At 34.7% G+C, this 15,487-nt stretch overlaps 2 protein-coding genes across 2 annotated transcripts; both read left to right on the top strand.

Moving 5' to 3' along the window:
• The first annotated feature begins 1,567 nt into the window (after positions 1 to 1,567).
• LOC121751803 lies at positions 1,568 to 2,895 on the top strand. The gene is made up of 2 exons (XM_042146598.1): positions 1,568 to 1,972; positions 2,293 to 2,895. Exons 1-2 carry the CDS (start codon positions 1,568 to 1,570, stop codon positions 2,893 to 2,895), a joined length of 1,008 nt encoding a protein of 335 aa, XP_042002532.1.
• Positions 2,896 to 9,285: 6,390 nt separating this feature from the next.
• Positions 9,286 to 11,184, top strand: LOC121753186. Its single transcript, XM_042148388.1, has one exon. It carries the CDS (start codon positions 9,340 to 9,342, stop codon positions 11,002 to 11,004), a length of 1,665 nt encoding a protein of 554 aa, XP_042004322.1. The 5' UTR covers positions 9,286 to 9,339; the 3' UTR covers positions 11,005 to 11,184.
• Positions 11,185 to 15,487: the final 4,303 nt, after the last annotated feature.

Raw genomic sequence — 15,487 nt, 5'->3', positions numbered from 1 at the left:
GAACTTTACAAATTAAATTAGAGTGGAAACACCCGCTAATTTGAAATTAACGTTTAAAATTGATGAAACTGATAATTATAGGCGCATTGATAGTGCATTGAATATTGTTATTTTAACTGTACCTTTATGGGGTTTGCCGTTTGCGTAAGTTCTTCTAGCCACGTCAGATTATTAGCTATTAGTTATTACAGTAGTATTGTTAACTTAGTTATTAATAGAACTCTCTCTATTCTCTCATATCACCAATTATTTGCGGGCAATGTCAATGCTTTCTCTTATTACTTAATGAAGTCTTTATTTCAAAATCGCAATTCATGTATTTGCATTCTCAAAGGTATAGTCTGTATTGAATGAATAAAAAGATAAAAACAAATAATTTTGGAGTTATTTGTCAAAATAGTTTGAACTAAAAAAATATAAAAATGATTTGAATTTTTAGACATAAAATATTAAAGAGTATTTACCTATAAATTTTCTAAGCTTTCATTTTAAAATCTAAATACATTAATTTTGAATTTATTTTTCTGATTTTATCCATGGTATAAAAATAGTTCAATATAATTAAAAAAATTATTATCTAAAAAACTAAACAATACAATAGACAAAAGCACTAAATTAGAGTAATTCAAAAAATCATATTTTTGACTGAAATTGTTCTTTAGGGAAAAAATATAATCCAATAATTCATATATTTAAATTTGAAAATAAGATAGTTCAAGGAAAAAATAAAAAAATGTTGGAAGTTCGTACGTTTGCATGCTTATAGCATGTCATATTGATTTGTCACATTAACATTTTGCGATGTAGATGGAACTCTCAACTTGAACACCGCGGTTTTTACAAATAATGATCTCAAACTTTGTGCCATTAGCTATAATTAAAATATTTTTGAAAATATAAATTTTCTGAAAATTTCTTTATATTCATCATAAATACTCCCTCTGTCTAATAAGATCTTCCTTTTCTGTTATATCTCAAATGATCAAAAAATATGGGGCATCATAAACTATAATTAAACAATTTTAGAAAATACATAAATTTTCTGAAAAATTTGTTTTGTTTATTTTCATCATAAATGCTCGATCTGTCAAATAAGATCTTATTTTTCACCTCAAATTGATAACTTACAATTTTTATCGGATGTATCAGCTAATTTTCTGTCATGCCCCATCTAGTACAATTATTAAGAATCTGTTAGTTTTTCCCAGATAATAAGTGCGTTGGCAAAAATACTAAAACAGGCTAAGTTCATAATCACATTTTCAGATCTTCTTAATGTTTAAGGAGAGGAGGTTGATTGCAATTTTGGGACGAATTAAATAGTAGGAGTTCCTTAATAGATTTTATAATCTGGAATCAATGAAACCGAATTTCACGATCATAACTCCTCTTCTTAGTATCAAAGATATAAATACTAAAGTTAATGAGGTTGTTAGCAAACAAAAACGTAGGCAATTTTTGAGGTAGGATGATCATGTCAACAAATGATTCATTTCTTTGCAGCTCTTCATCTTCTTATACCCAAGGAGGATTATGGTTTAATCCGACCAAGAAATGTGCATTGTCGATGTTACTTCTTCTTACATATGTGTTGCTATTATTGAGGGGAGCAACTTCCAATCCTCTCCCAATCAACTCGCCGCTAACCCGAACCCAAATGGAAGACTTGTTCCGCGCCTACGCTCCATATCTTTATCTCCACCCTGATGAAGAATACCTCCCGTCTTCAGTGGATTGGTTTTTCAGCAATGGCGCCTTACTTTACAAAAAAGGGGAGGAGTCGAAGCCTCTCCAGATCGAGCCAGATGGGGCGAACCTCCCTAAGGGAGGTGATCCGGACGGCTCATACTGGATTGACCTCCCGGCCGACAAGGGAGGCCGAGATAGGGTTAGCCATGGAGATATAGTGAGCGCAGAGGCATACATCCACTTCAAACCGGGCGTTGAGAACGGGACGTTCACAGATATTCAGGTGCATGGGCGGAACGTTACTATTAAATTTTTTTTCTTTAACTTAATACTCCCCCATGTCCATAATTAATTGACATAATTTTTATTTTTCATCTGCCAATGATTAATTGTCTTATTCCCCATTCATTATTTTGGTAATGAACATTATATTCCACTACTTTGCATACCTAATTTCTACTTCATTTCTTAAACCTCGTGTAAACTCATGTCAATTAATCATGAATGTAGTGAGTAAATTTTGTCAAAAAATGTGTTAGTCCTTATCAAATTATAAAATTAAGTACTTTGCTAATATTTTTATATTCGTTTGCCACTATTCAGGTGTGGATGTTTTATCCATTCAACGGCCACGCGACTGCGAAAATATTGTTTATCGAGAGAGTGTCGCTGGGGAGAGTAGGCGAGCACGTGAGCGACTGGGAGCACGTGACATTGAGAGTAAGGAACGTGGATGGAGTTCTAGACAGAGTGTATTTCTCCCAACACAGTGGGGGAAAATGGGTTGATGCTTCTCTGCTTCAGTTTCAAAGCGGGAATAGATTCGTATGGTATTCTTCGAGGAACGGGCACGCTGGAAACAACGAGCCAGGGCTGTATCTGCAGGGGCCCGGGAATGGGGTTGGGATAAGGAATGATTGGTCCAAGAGCAACAAGGTGGTGGACACGGGGGCGAGGTTCATGGTGGTGGCTTCTGAGGGGGAGGCGGAGGCCGTGGTGGAGCCTCCGTGGCTGAGTTATCAGAGCAAGTGGGGGCCCACCAAGCAGTATGATACGGCTGCGGAAATGAGGAGAGTGAGGAAGTTTCTGCTGGGAAAACTTAACAAAGCGTTGGATAAATTGGTGAAAGTGATTGATGAAGTTTATGGGACGGATGGGCCCACGGGACCCAAGGTCAAAAATAATTGGAGTGGCAATGAAACATAGAGTTAGATAACTTCTTTATCTTAGATTTATTGTGATATTATTAGTACTAGATAATTAATTGTACTAACTTATTGTAAACTTGCTACTTTTGGTTTTACAAACAGTTTTCTTTATTAGTGCCTATATCTTGTGATTGATTGACTATATATTAAAAAAATATCACTTTCGTTTTTATGAACATGACCTTGTATCGACTTTCGATTTTTCAATATTTCAAATTGTTTCTTATTTATTAAAAACTACTACTACATTTTACTCCGTATATAATTTATCCAATATAACACATCTGTTAATTATTTTCTTAAAATATGCGTGTTAAAAATAATAGTAGTACTACATATTCTTGGCGGAGTAGCTAATAGTAGTATATAGAATGTGTAATAATAACATACATACTACTCATTTGATATTAGTTAAATATGCTGCTGTAGTTATTTCGTTCGAACTAGTTAATGTACTCAAATAATTTTTATTCGTGAAATATGGAACATCTGAGATTTGGATTCTTATGAGTTATGCTATATATATAGTAACAAAAGGGATCTCATTAAAACAAGGGATAAATACAATTTTCGTATATACTTCCTATCATTCTATGGTTAACAGATTTATAATGAATGAGAATTGAGATCTATGCTTTTATTCACCAAATTGAAACTTTCTTGTTTAATGTATTAAATAAAATATCGTGTCAAACCCTCTCTCTTGCCGTCTTTGCAAGACAAAGATAAAATCTGTAGCGGTTATTTTTTTATATGATACAAATTAAAAGGATGCCATGTTAGCAGCAAAGAAGCCTTTTATGAAAAAACAAAAAAAATATTAATATGATAATAAATACCCAACTACAAGGCCCACCATCCATTTGCTGCCTTGGGCCCAACATCTTAAATGACATTTCTTTGGTCACCAGTTGGCCCCAGGGACGAGGAGGCAGCATGGCCGCCACTCCAGTGGGGGCTTAGCCGACGCGCTGTTAATTGTGCTCTTATATAAGAGATGGAAGAGAAGTGAACGGAAAATGTGGATAGTCAAAAAGATATAGAGATGGAGATGGAGATAGAGATAACCCTAAACCCAAAAATGCATAACCAAGCAAACAAAGGTCATTTTTAAGTCATCATAAGCTTATTTTTTAGGTCATTATAGTAATGATGACATAAAATGATCTTAACATGACCTCAAACCCGAATTTTATAATATGACTTAAAACTACTTTATAATGACCCTCCGTGTTTTTATTTAATTATTGACCATTAGATTGTCAAATCTCGTGGTCAGGATTTGGTCTGAATTTTGTAGTGAAATCAATTTTTTATTGATCATTTTCCTATATATATGTATATATATAAACAGAAATATAGAGAGGAGCCAATTACAAATTAATGATGTCTGGTTAGTACAATATTTTTCACTCATTACTGATTACACTGAATAAATTTTCTTACTAGAGCAGTAGTATTAAATTATTTAGCCAGCCCATCGTATTGATCGCTAAAATATTATTTTGGTTACCCGATTTTATAAAAAATAATACTAAACTTAAACTTTAATAGAATGATAAAAAAATACTAATCAATTTGAGATTAGATCTTATTAGACATATGGAGCATTTTTTTATGGATATAAAGAAATTTTCAGAAATTTTCTAATTTTTAAATTACTTAATTAATTGAATTTATTATAGTTTATGGCCCAAACCTTGGGATCAATTGAGATGAAAAAGATTAGAGTTGGAAGAGCTCAAAATTTTATCAAATGATTTAATTATAGTTGGAAGAGCTCAAGATACTCGACATGTTTAAGTTATATTTGGGGCTATTTATTACTAATGTACAAACTTTCACTATTTTTAAAAAATTTTAAAATCTAATTACATGAACTTTGAATTTTTATGATTTTTTTCTTTGACAAGGAATTCCGATAAACTAAAGCTAATACAAATTACATTTTGATATGTTATCATCTAGAAGGCAAAATGTGACTAATCAATATGACATGCTATTGGCCTGAAAATATACAAACTTTCAATATTTTTGTTTCTTCTGGACTTTTTTTTTCAAATTTAAATACATGAATGATGAGATTTTATGTTTCGGCGATGACAGTTCAATCATGAAAATTATTTTGTAAATTGCTTTAATTTAGCTCTTCTTCAGTTGTAATGTTTAGTTTTTGTAGACGATACATCTTTTTTCCCCATTATATTGGATTATTTCTAATATCTTCAACAATGAATCAATTTAAGAAATTATGGATTGAGATAATTTTAATTATTGTATTTTAAATTACAGTTAGTTAGGATGGTGATTGATTTCATCTATATACACTGATTACTAATGTTTAATTATTTATTTGACATATTTATGTAAGAATCTGCATATATATTTTAGTTTGATTATATACATTTTTTAAATTATGTGATTCAAAAATTGATGATTATTATTTTTTAAAGAAATCCTTCTCTTCGAATTTCAACAATTATAAATTAGTAATCACGTAAAAATTTCAAAAAAACTATTAGACATTAAGTGATTTTCGAAAAATTCTATTGCCAAGGAAAAAAAAATCTAAAAAGTTAGAAAAATCTGAAAGTTTGATGGAAATTCTAGAATATCTTATAGTTTGGATGAAATTCTAGAACACCTTGAAACTTCGTGTATTTACAAATAAATCTTCTTCTAATCAAATATCATCGTTGTATTACTCGTCGATTTTTGCACGTTGGCACTTCCGACGAGCACAACTGATAAAATTTAGAATAAATTAATATCATGGAAAAAATCAGATTAAAATTAGAGAATAGCCTTATTTTTTATTTTTTAAAAATTCAGACCATTTTTTTAGTTCAAACTATTATTACAAATAAGTTCAAAGGAAGGATTCGTTAAGTAATTAGACAGAGCATTGAAATTATCTGACAAATAATTGGTGATATTGTGAAAAGAAGGATTCGTTAAGTATTTAGACGGAGCACTGAAATTATCTGACAAATAATTAGTGATTTTGTGAGAATCCACTGTGACTAAGTTAAAAATTATAAAAAGAAGAAGGTTAATGATAAACATACATCATTGAACAAACCGTTAAAATAATCCGACGTGGCTAGAAGAAGTGTCGCAAAACCCATATAGAAGTACAAACCATTAAAATAACCATATTAATGGTTTCACAAATTTTAACCGTTTAATAGATCCGCTGAACCCAGAAATTTTATTAAGTCTAAACAAAATTATATTACTAAAAGTTATAATTAATATTATTTAGATTTGAGAAAAGAGTTAAGGATGTTGAACACTTTCGTCTTCTACTAACTTTATAATAAGTGGAGTATTAATTTTATTTTCTATCATGTCCCATCTAATGCATGCAATTATTAAGTGTATCTCATTATTTTTTCGTTAAATAAGTGCGTTGACTGAAATATTTAGCTAAGTTCACTTTTGACTTTGTAATCACATCTTATATCTTTATAATTTATAATGTTTGACGAGAGGATTTTGTGAAGAATTAAAGAGTTCCATAATTGTTTTTATAATCTGAAATCAATGAAATTGAATTTCACAATCATAACTCCTCTTATCTTAGTATCAAAGCTATAAATATTAGAGTTAATGAGGTTGGTAATTAAACAGAAACGCAGACAATTTTTGAAGTAGGATAATCATGTCAAAGGATTCATTTCTTTGCAGCTGTTCATCTTCTTATACCCAAGGAGGATTAGGGTTTAATCACACCAAGATGAAGATGAGTAAATGGTCGATGTTTCTTCTTCTTACATATGTGTTGCTATTATTGAGGGGAGCAGCTTCCGATCCTCTCCCTATCAACACGCCGCTCACCCGAACCCAAATGGAAGGCTTGTTCCAAGACTACGCTCCTTATCTTTATCTCCATCCCGACGAAGAATACCTCCCCTCATCGGTTGATTGGTTTTTCAGCAATGGCGCCTTACTTTACAAAGAAGGGGAGGAGTCGAAGCCTCTCCAGATGGGGCGAACCTCCCTAAGGGAGGTGATCCGGACGGCTCATACTGGATTGACCTCCCGGCCGACAAGGGAGGCCGAGATAGGGTTAGCCACGGGGATATAGCAAGCGAGGAGGCATACATCCACTTCAAACCGGGCGTTGAGAACGGGACGTTCACAGATATTCAGGCAGGGACAGACGCAAAAATCATCAACGTGAAGAGCTATTTTATACAAATTTACATTTACAAAAGGAAAAAAGAAGCATGTCTGTTAGTGGCTTAAGCCCCCTCCACCTTGCTATGTGTCCGCTATGTATTTAGGTGCGTGGGCGGAATCACTATAGACTCTCTAGGGGCCTAAGCTGCACCAATTAATTTTTTTCTCTCAAATATTAAAACGGTTCAATTTTTTTTATTTTAGTCCGTCCTTAAAAAATAGTCTCATCTGAAAATAAAAATCTCTAAAATATTTAATCTTTCTCTTTTATACTTTACCCATTTTTTCACTTTTTCTTTCCTACTTTAACCAAATTTTCTAATTTTCTTTTATTTTACCATTTTTCGTAAAAACTCATGTCGCCACCTATAAGACTATTTTTAGTGGACAAATGGAGTATAAATTATTAAAAAAATGTGTTAATCTTTATGAAATTAATGCTTAGAAAATTATAAAATTAATTTATCCTTCATTAACATTTTTATTTGCGTCCGCCACTATTCAGGTGTGGATGTTTTATCCATTCAACGGTCACGCGACTGGGAGCACGTGACACTGAGAGTGAGAAACGTGGATGGGGTTCTTGACAAGGTGTATTTCTCCCAGCACAGCAGGAGCAGGGGGAAATGGGTTAATGCTTCTCTGCTGCAGTTTGAAAGCGGGAATAGGTTCGCATGGTATTCTTCGAGGAACGGGCACGCTGGGAACAACGAGCCGGGGCTGTATCTACAGGGCCCGGGAATGGGGTCGGGATAAGGAATGATTGGGCCAAGAGCAACAAGGTGGTGGACACAGGGACGAGGTTCGTGTTGGCGGGGTCCGAGGGAGAGGCGGAGGCCGTGGGGGAGCCACCGTGGTTGAGTTATCAGAGCAAGTGGGGGCCCACGAAGCAGTATGATACGGCTGCGGAAGCGAGGAAGGTGAGGAAGTTAATGCCGGGAAAGTTGAAGAAAGAATTTGATAAATTGGTGAAGGTGATTGATGAAGTTTATGGCATGGATGGGCCCACAGGACCCAAGGTAAAAAAAAACTGGAGTGGCGATGAAGTATAGGGTGGGCTATTTCATGAGGAAGATGAAATGTGACAAAATAGAATATAATACAATTTACAGTATATAACTCTTTCATCTTGAACTAATTATAGTGCAAGATAATAATGGTACTATTAAACATGCTACAATTTGTTTTACAAACAGTATTCGTGCCTTTTTTGTAAACAAACTGAAATTGCAGCGATTTCTATTTTCTTCAACTAAAAATGACATGCTAGTAGCAAAGAAACATTTTACAAAAAAATACATAGAAATGAACGTTAACAGTTTTGTGCATCTGTCAAAGAGTAATGAACTCATGACAACTTCAAACAGCGAAATTAGAAGTTTTGATAGCAACGAACTCATTAATTATAGTGCATTGAATATTGTAATTAGTAACCGTAACTACTTCTCTATGGGGTTTGCGTAAATTCCTTTAACTTAATTAGTCGTGTGTAAATCTCTCAATAGTCAATATCACTTCTCACTTCTCAGACATACTTGGATGCTTTGAGTAATTAACACTTAATCCATCGTCAAGATTTCTTTATCGAATACTTTATCATTTGTTCACCATTCATACATCTGAGGGCTTTTCGAAATTTAAACGCATTACCTTTTTCTCTTCATAACGTAATACTAATACGAAAAAAAATCGAGTGAAATTGTTAACAAAACTTCAACGTTAAACCACCGACAGTCTTGACTTTTCTCCCAGAGGTTACTACAAAGCTTGAGTCATATGCATTAATTAGAGATTAATCTAAAAACAATCAAATCAAATTACATCTTAATTTACTGTTTTTTGTTTCGTTTTTCCAGACCAGGAGGACAATGCAAGATCACAAGCCATGCGTCAACAACCTGCAAGCACAACTGAACTGGGAAGATACTTTTCGTCGATTTAATAGGTTGGATGTTGGAATCAAATCTATACAATATATAGAAACCAATCATTGGCCATCTTAAAAAAAACTTGGACGTTAAAAATAGTTGAAGAGAGAGAGAGGAACATCAAATAAAGATAAAATAATTAGTTATGACTCAGAGTCATGAGTCATATCTGCAGTAGATGTAGATGAGAAATCATTATCAACTTTAAAAAAAAACTTGTACGACAGAAATAGTTGGAGCCTTGGGAGAGAGGTAGGGACCATTGCCGACTTGATCATCATCATTTCTCAACATGACAGCTTTCACTCTTCGAATATGACCCTTGTAGTATGTATAAGTGTCACCAACCCCTCCAAACTCTCCCTCTTTTTCACATAATCGCCATGGGCAACTGTCTCCCCACCACCACCTCCTCCTCAAACAAAGCCGCCGCCGCTGCTCTACCAATCGACACCCTCTTCAAATTCCCTTCTCCACCGCCCGCTCTTCCACCCGGTGGCGGTTTTTCCACCGGCGAGATCGATCTGGGCGGCCTGCAACTCCGGCAAGTCACATCGTTCCACAAAATCTGGAGCGATTTAGGCGCGACCTTTCTGGAACCTTCCAACATACCCGATGGCTTCTCCATGCTTGGCTGCTACGCTCAGCCCAACAACCAACCACTTTTCGGTTGGGTTTTGGTGGCCAAAACAGACGCAACCGACCAAACAGGCCAAATTCTGAATCAACCCACTGATTACACTCTCATTAATTCTGAAGCACCCTACTTCTGGCTCCCGACTCCGCCCGACGGCTTCAGAGCCGTTGGGCTCGTCGTCACAGCCTCGCCGGAGAAGCCGCCGCTGGACAAAATCGGCTGCTTCCGGTCCGACTTCACCGACGAGGCAGAGAGTGAAAGCCTGATTTGGGGAAACGCCAACGGGGATTTTAACGTGTATGGATTAAGGCCGAAGACAAGAGGGAGCAAAGCTAAATCAGTAAGCGTAGGCACGTTTACAGTCCAAGGCAATGCAGTTGGATTATCTTGTTTACTCAACAATACCTCAATTCTATCCGCCATGCCTAATCTAGCACAGATTGAAGCTGTGTTTCGATCGTATGCACCGTTCATATACTTCCACCCTGATGAAATCTACCTTCCTTCTTCGGTTAATTGGTATTTCAGCAATGGTGCCCTGCTTTACAAGAGAGGGGAGGAATTGAATCCGGTTCAGATCGAACCGGATGGTTCGAACCTTCCACAGGGAGGTTCGAACGACGGGTCGTACTGGCTCGACCTTCCAGTAGAGCCATTACGAGCCAGTGAAGTAAAGAAAGGGGATTTGGAGAGCGCGGAGGCTTATCTCCACGTGAAACCGGTTCTGGGCGGGTCGGGTACGGATATCCAGGTGTGGATATTCTACCCGTTTAACGGCCCGGCGACGGCGAAGGTTGGGGTAATTGATAGAATACCATTGGGAAAAATCGGCGCACACGTGGGGGATTGGGAGCATGTGACGCTAAGAATCAGCAACTTCGATGGGATTTTACGCAGGGTTTACTTCGCGGAGCACAGCGGCGGGCGGTGGGTGGATGCTTCTCAGCTCGAATTCAGCGGCGGAGGGAACAGATTTGTGGGGTACTCGTCGCTGAATGGGCACGCGACGTATGCGGCGGCGGGGGTTGTGATGCAGGGAGGGGGGAGTGCGGGGATAAGGAACGACACGGCGAGGAGCGCGATGGTGATGGACACGGCGGCGAGGGTCGCGGTGGTGGCGGCGGCCGGGGAAGGGGTGGTGGTAGAGGAGCCGCCGTGGCTGAACTACTACAGGAAGTGGGGGCCGACAAGGAATCACGATCGCGTGGAGGAAGTGAAGAGGCTGGAGAGATTGGTGCCGGCGAGTTTGAAGGGGCAGTTGGATAAGGTGGTGAAGGCGCTGCCGGCGGAATTATTCGGGGAGGATGGGCCCACTGGGCCCAAGATGAAAAATTATTGGGATGGGGATGAAAGGTGACCGACGAATTGGGCCCCCGTTTCTCCTTTAATTTGTTTCTTTATTTCTTTCTCAATATATTCGACAGAGTTGTAGTATTATTTTGGAATCCAGTTGTCGAAATTCGATTGTGAAAAAAGTGACATAAAGAGTTTGTGCATTTCGAAGAGAATTGTTAGTCGTGGTAGTATTTGATTGTCCTATCATAGAGTATGCTTTCTCTTTTTTCATGTTAAACCAATGATCTCCATCAAAAGATTTAACTATTTCCGGTACTGATGTATAGTTTCATAACTTGGATTTGTGCGCTAACTCAAATTCATTATTTTACTACTACTATTTTGTTCTTAAATTAGGAATATGCTATCAATTTCAAGGCATATTATAAAAGGATAAGAAGCAGGTAAATTGAGAGGATATACTGTATTGAAATCGCTAATCAGATATTTGATGTATGAAAATAATGATGAACATATTCTTTTCCCCCTATTAATCGCTAAAGTTAGTTGGTTGCAATTTGTTGAGAATATAAATACAATGGGCTGGAATAAGGGCCCATTAATTGTTAGGGACTGAAGGCACTCGAAATATGGCCCACTTGGAGGGTACGAGTATTTATTTATTTATTTATTTTAAAAAAAATCAGTATGATTGTATATTATAGATATAGAGTGCTACAGGAGGGGAATTCTCTATATAGCATTATTCGTTTTCTAATACATACTAGTTTTTTTTTTAAAGAAAATTAAGCCGCACACTGAAACTATCATGTTTCGCCTTTAGTGCTTAATACTCCTTTTTGGCTCTTGAAAATTATTACTTTTTTAAATATATGTAGATTTTTTGTATAGAATATTCAGGCATGGTTTCTATTATTTTATTAATTTTGATAGAAGATATTTTTGGAATCATATAACTTATCTATTAATCCAGTAACGTAAAGAATATATAACAAAATGAAGTTACAATAATTTTAGTCTCTTTATGGGCCAAAAGACTCAAAACACCTAGTTATATGTAAGTGAACTATTAATCAACCTTTTAAATTTCTTTAAAATTTCAAACATGAAACATGAATTAAATGTTACTCCTATTAAATAAAGAATTTTTTTTAAATTGTAGATGGATTCATATACGTACATAGAGTAGATATATGTATAGATAAGAAGAATTTAAATACTTTCATTATTTCATAAACAAGCTATTATAATTATTTGCCTTCATCTTAACAAGGACATTATGTAAGAATGCACCAAACATTTTTTGTGTGATGATTATATTTTACTCGAAAAACAAATGAAATTTCAAAAAACACATTTTGAAGAAATCTGTACCCAAAATTCAAAGCACATGGCCTCATCTCATATATGGACAACTTTATTTCGTTCAATTTACAATACAAATCTTATTAATTTATGTTTGAAATTCGGCATCCCAATGCTTTTTGTTTATTTAAATTTTCAATAACCCAAAATTCAGGCATCCCTAACTGCCTTCGAATTTTTTCTCAATAAATATCCTATGTATTGCATCATTAGCCATTTCAATTCACATGGATCTTATACACCAAGATTTGTTTCATGCACAGCGATACATCCAAATTACTACTATTTTGAAATTCTAAAATTTAACGTATGATACGATAAAAAAATCTAATTTTCTATATACGCTTAAAAGAAGTTCCTTTCGTCTTCCTTGAATTACAATTGACAAATATCCTCATTCATGCACATTAGATGACTATGATCTGCCAACATAATTGTTAGAAGAGAAACATCTTACCAACTAAAATTTGTTTAGTCATTATCCCCCTTTCCAACCTAGCTAAAATAATTTTCGTTGAAACACTTTGTATTACAAAACATTAACTTAATTCAACTTGGTTGTTTATTACCAAATGGCACTTAATTAATTTTGCACATCAAATTAGTATCACAAATGGTGTGCTAATAGAAGATGTAGTATATATATTCTTTATTATTATTTTTTTGGTAAAGTATATATATTCATTATTTCATTGTACCCTGAAAAAGGAGTTGACATGTTACGTGAGGTTTTACTTAATCATAAAAGCCAGATTTGATTTGAGGGAACACACCTTTTTTGAGTTATCATTTATACCTTCATCTGAATTAAATCTTTAGTGACCAGACCAAGACACATAGACGACATAACATTATAAGACAGCCAATACATTTGTTCAAATCAAATATTTTGTCCAATCTACTTATTTTCGTTCATGGGAGACAATGAATTATAATTGAAATAATTATAACCAGTTTAGAGTAATTTGTGTTCTTTAATTGTCTATACCTCATTTAAAATTCTAAAATTTAATGTACAGTACTAAAAAAGTATCGTTTTCTATACATGTCTAGGAAGTTCCTTTTGCCTTCCTTGAATTGTAACTCACACATATCCACATTCACGTACATTAGATTACTCGGATTTGCTAGAGGAGAATCATCTTACCGACACATATTAAGAGGGTTTTAAGACATTGCGTTGTCTGTGGTTGATTTAATTGGAGGTTTAATTAGAAGCGGTGAATGGTTATAAAAAAATTAAGAGTCCCTTTTTTACATTGTAGTCATAATCCCTCAATTCATTTTACTACACTATCAATCAATCAATCCAAAACACAACTAAACCATCCATATAATTCAGTTTCAAAATACAAAAAATATACTAACACTTGATTGATTCTTAAAACCTTTTCTCCGCCTTTGTTCATCACGAAAGGAATATATAACCAGAAAATAATCTGCTGAAATAACCAAGAATTTATTTGCATCTACATTAATAGATGGCCATATATTTATCAAAGTTACACCAAATTAGATTGTTTGACATCTGAAGTTCACAAAAATATTAATACACGTGTATTAGGTAGAGATTGAACATAAAAGGAATGTTCAACGGTTGTCTGAAGATTGAAATAATCCTCTTAAACTGAGTTATGAACATATCAGAGCAGTAAGTATCTCTTGCTGAAAAGCAACAAGACTGATTTTGCATAAGGTTTAAGGAGATTGAGCAAGACAATCTAGGAATCCCCCAATTTTCCAATATGAAAGATTGCCCCATCTTGTTGCAATCAAGTTATTTCAAGAGTAAAGAGTACTACTATTAAAGCATAAAACCTTATTGATTATTCCTGAAAAAATAAGAATTGAATTTTTCCTTCAAACTTTCAGTTAGACTTTGGTGACTTCCTCTTTAAGCGACAGTATCGAACGAACCAAAACATTTAATTATCAATATTCATATTCTTGTATTGTATCATACTTTCAAACATTTAATACCTTTTACTAATATTCATGTTACATAAATTAATAATAAAAAAGTAGATCCAAAATGTATATAATTACTATAAACTCCTACACCATTACTTACCTTTGAATAAATCGAATAAATGGAAATATAATATAGTATACTTCTTTTATTTTATAGTTATAAAATATGATAAAAAAATGATACAATTATATAAATACTATACATCCATCTTCTCAATATTGTTTTGCATCTCCGGCCACATTCTGATATGACATAATAAGATTTACATACATTCTTGTATAAGGTTTAAATATAGAAGAGATTAGAAGAACAATTTCTTATTTTGAATGAAGGTGAATATACTACAATAAAATTTTCTAATTAAGCGAGAATGCTTAGAAATAGAATCATTCCAAGTGATTTGGTCATAAAGCTCTACACTAGAGTCAATAAGTTTGTGGCCGAATATCACGAGTTTGAATACCATCCGCTAATATATTTTTTGTTCAAGTTAAAGTTTCCCTTTAAGTTGCTTCTTTAAACTGATCTTTTCAGGCGATCTGCAACGCTGTCTCTTGTCTGTCCCTTAACCGTCTCTTAAATTACTATTCTTGGGTCACACTGTACTTTTTTACTACATCTCTTAACTAAAGGACATAACCTGCAATCCTCCATCTCTTATCCGTCTCTTAATCATCTCTTAAATTACTATTCATTCATTTTCATTTTTTATTTTATTTCCAACAAATTCAATTAATAAAAACACATTTCATTAAATAAAATAAATTTACAACATAAAATTCTTAAAAAAATAAAAAAATATAATTAAAAATCCTAAAAAATGAAAAATACATAATTTAATTTCTTCCGCTCACTCTCACTAAATTCAAAATCTTTAAAGCTCAAAGAAGCAGAAGAACGGCGATGATGTGCGTCTACCGGTTGATAAATTTTGCCCAAATGTGCTCAATTAGATCATCTTGGGGTTGAGCGTGGGCGGTAGAGTCACGTGTCCTTATTCGAATAGACAACCGTTCTTGTATAGACGGATGCACTTCACTGCGAGGCGGACTACTTGCGGTAGAGCTTCCGGGGGCTTCAGGGTCGAACCAGTTTCCCGCCTCAGGTCCTTCGTCTTGGACAATCATGTTGTGCTAGATTATGCACGTATACATGATGTCGACCATACTTTCCATAAACCACGTACGAGCCGGGGTTTTGATAATGT

Source organism: Salvia splendens, chromosome 10, assembly GCF_004379255.2.
Source record: "Salvia splendens isolate huo1 chromosome 10, SspV2, whole genome shotgun sequence".
Classification (NCBI taxonomy): Eukaryota; Viridiplantae; Streptophyta; class Magnoliopsida; order Lamiales; family Lamiaceae; genus Salvia; species Salvia splendens.
Note: the sequence above shows the minus strand (reverse complement) of the source record. Positions and strands in the feature narration are given on the sequence as shown.

Bases quoted from the DNA above. Each gene is read 5' to 3' on its own strand.
- LOC121753186 (XM_042148388.1), top strand. From the start codon at position 9,340: ATGTATAAGTGTCACCAACCCCTCCAAACTCTCCCTCTTTTTCACATA.
- LOC121751803 (XM_042146598.1), top strand. From the start codon at position 1,568: ATGTTACTTCTTCTTACATATGTGTTGCTATTATTGAGGGGAGCAACT. The intron at 1,973-2,292 runs GTGCATGGGCGG...GCCACTATTCAG, and splicing joins GGACGTTCACAGATATTCAG to GTGTGGATGTTTTATCCATT.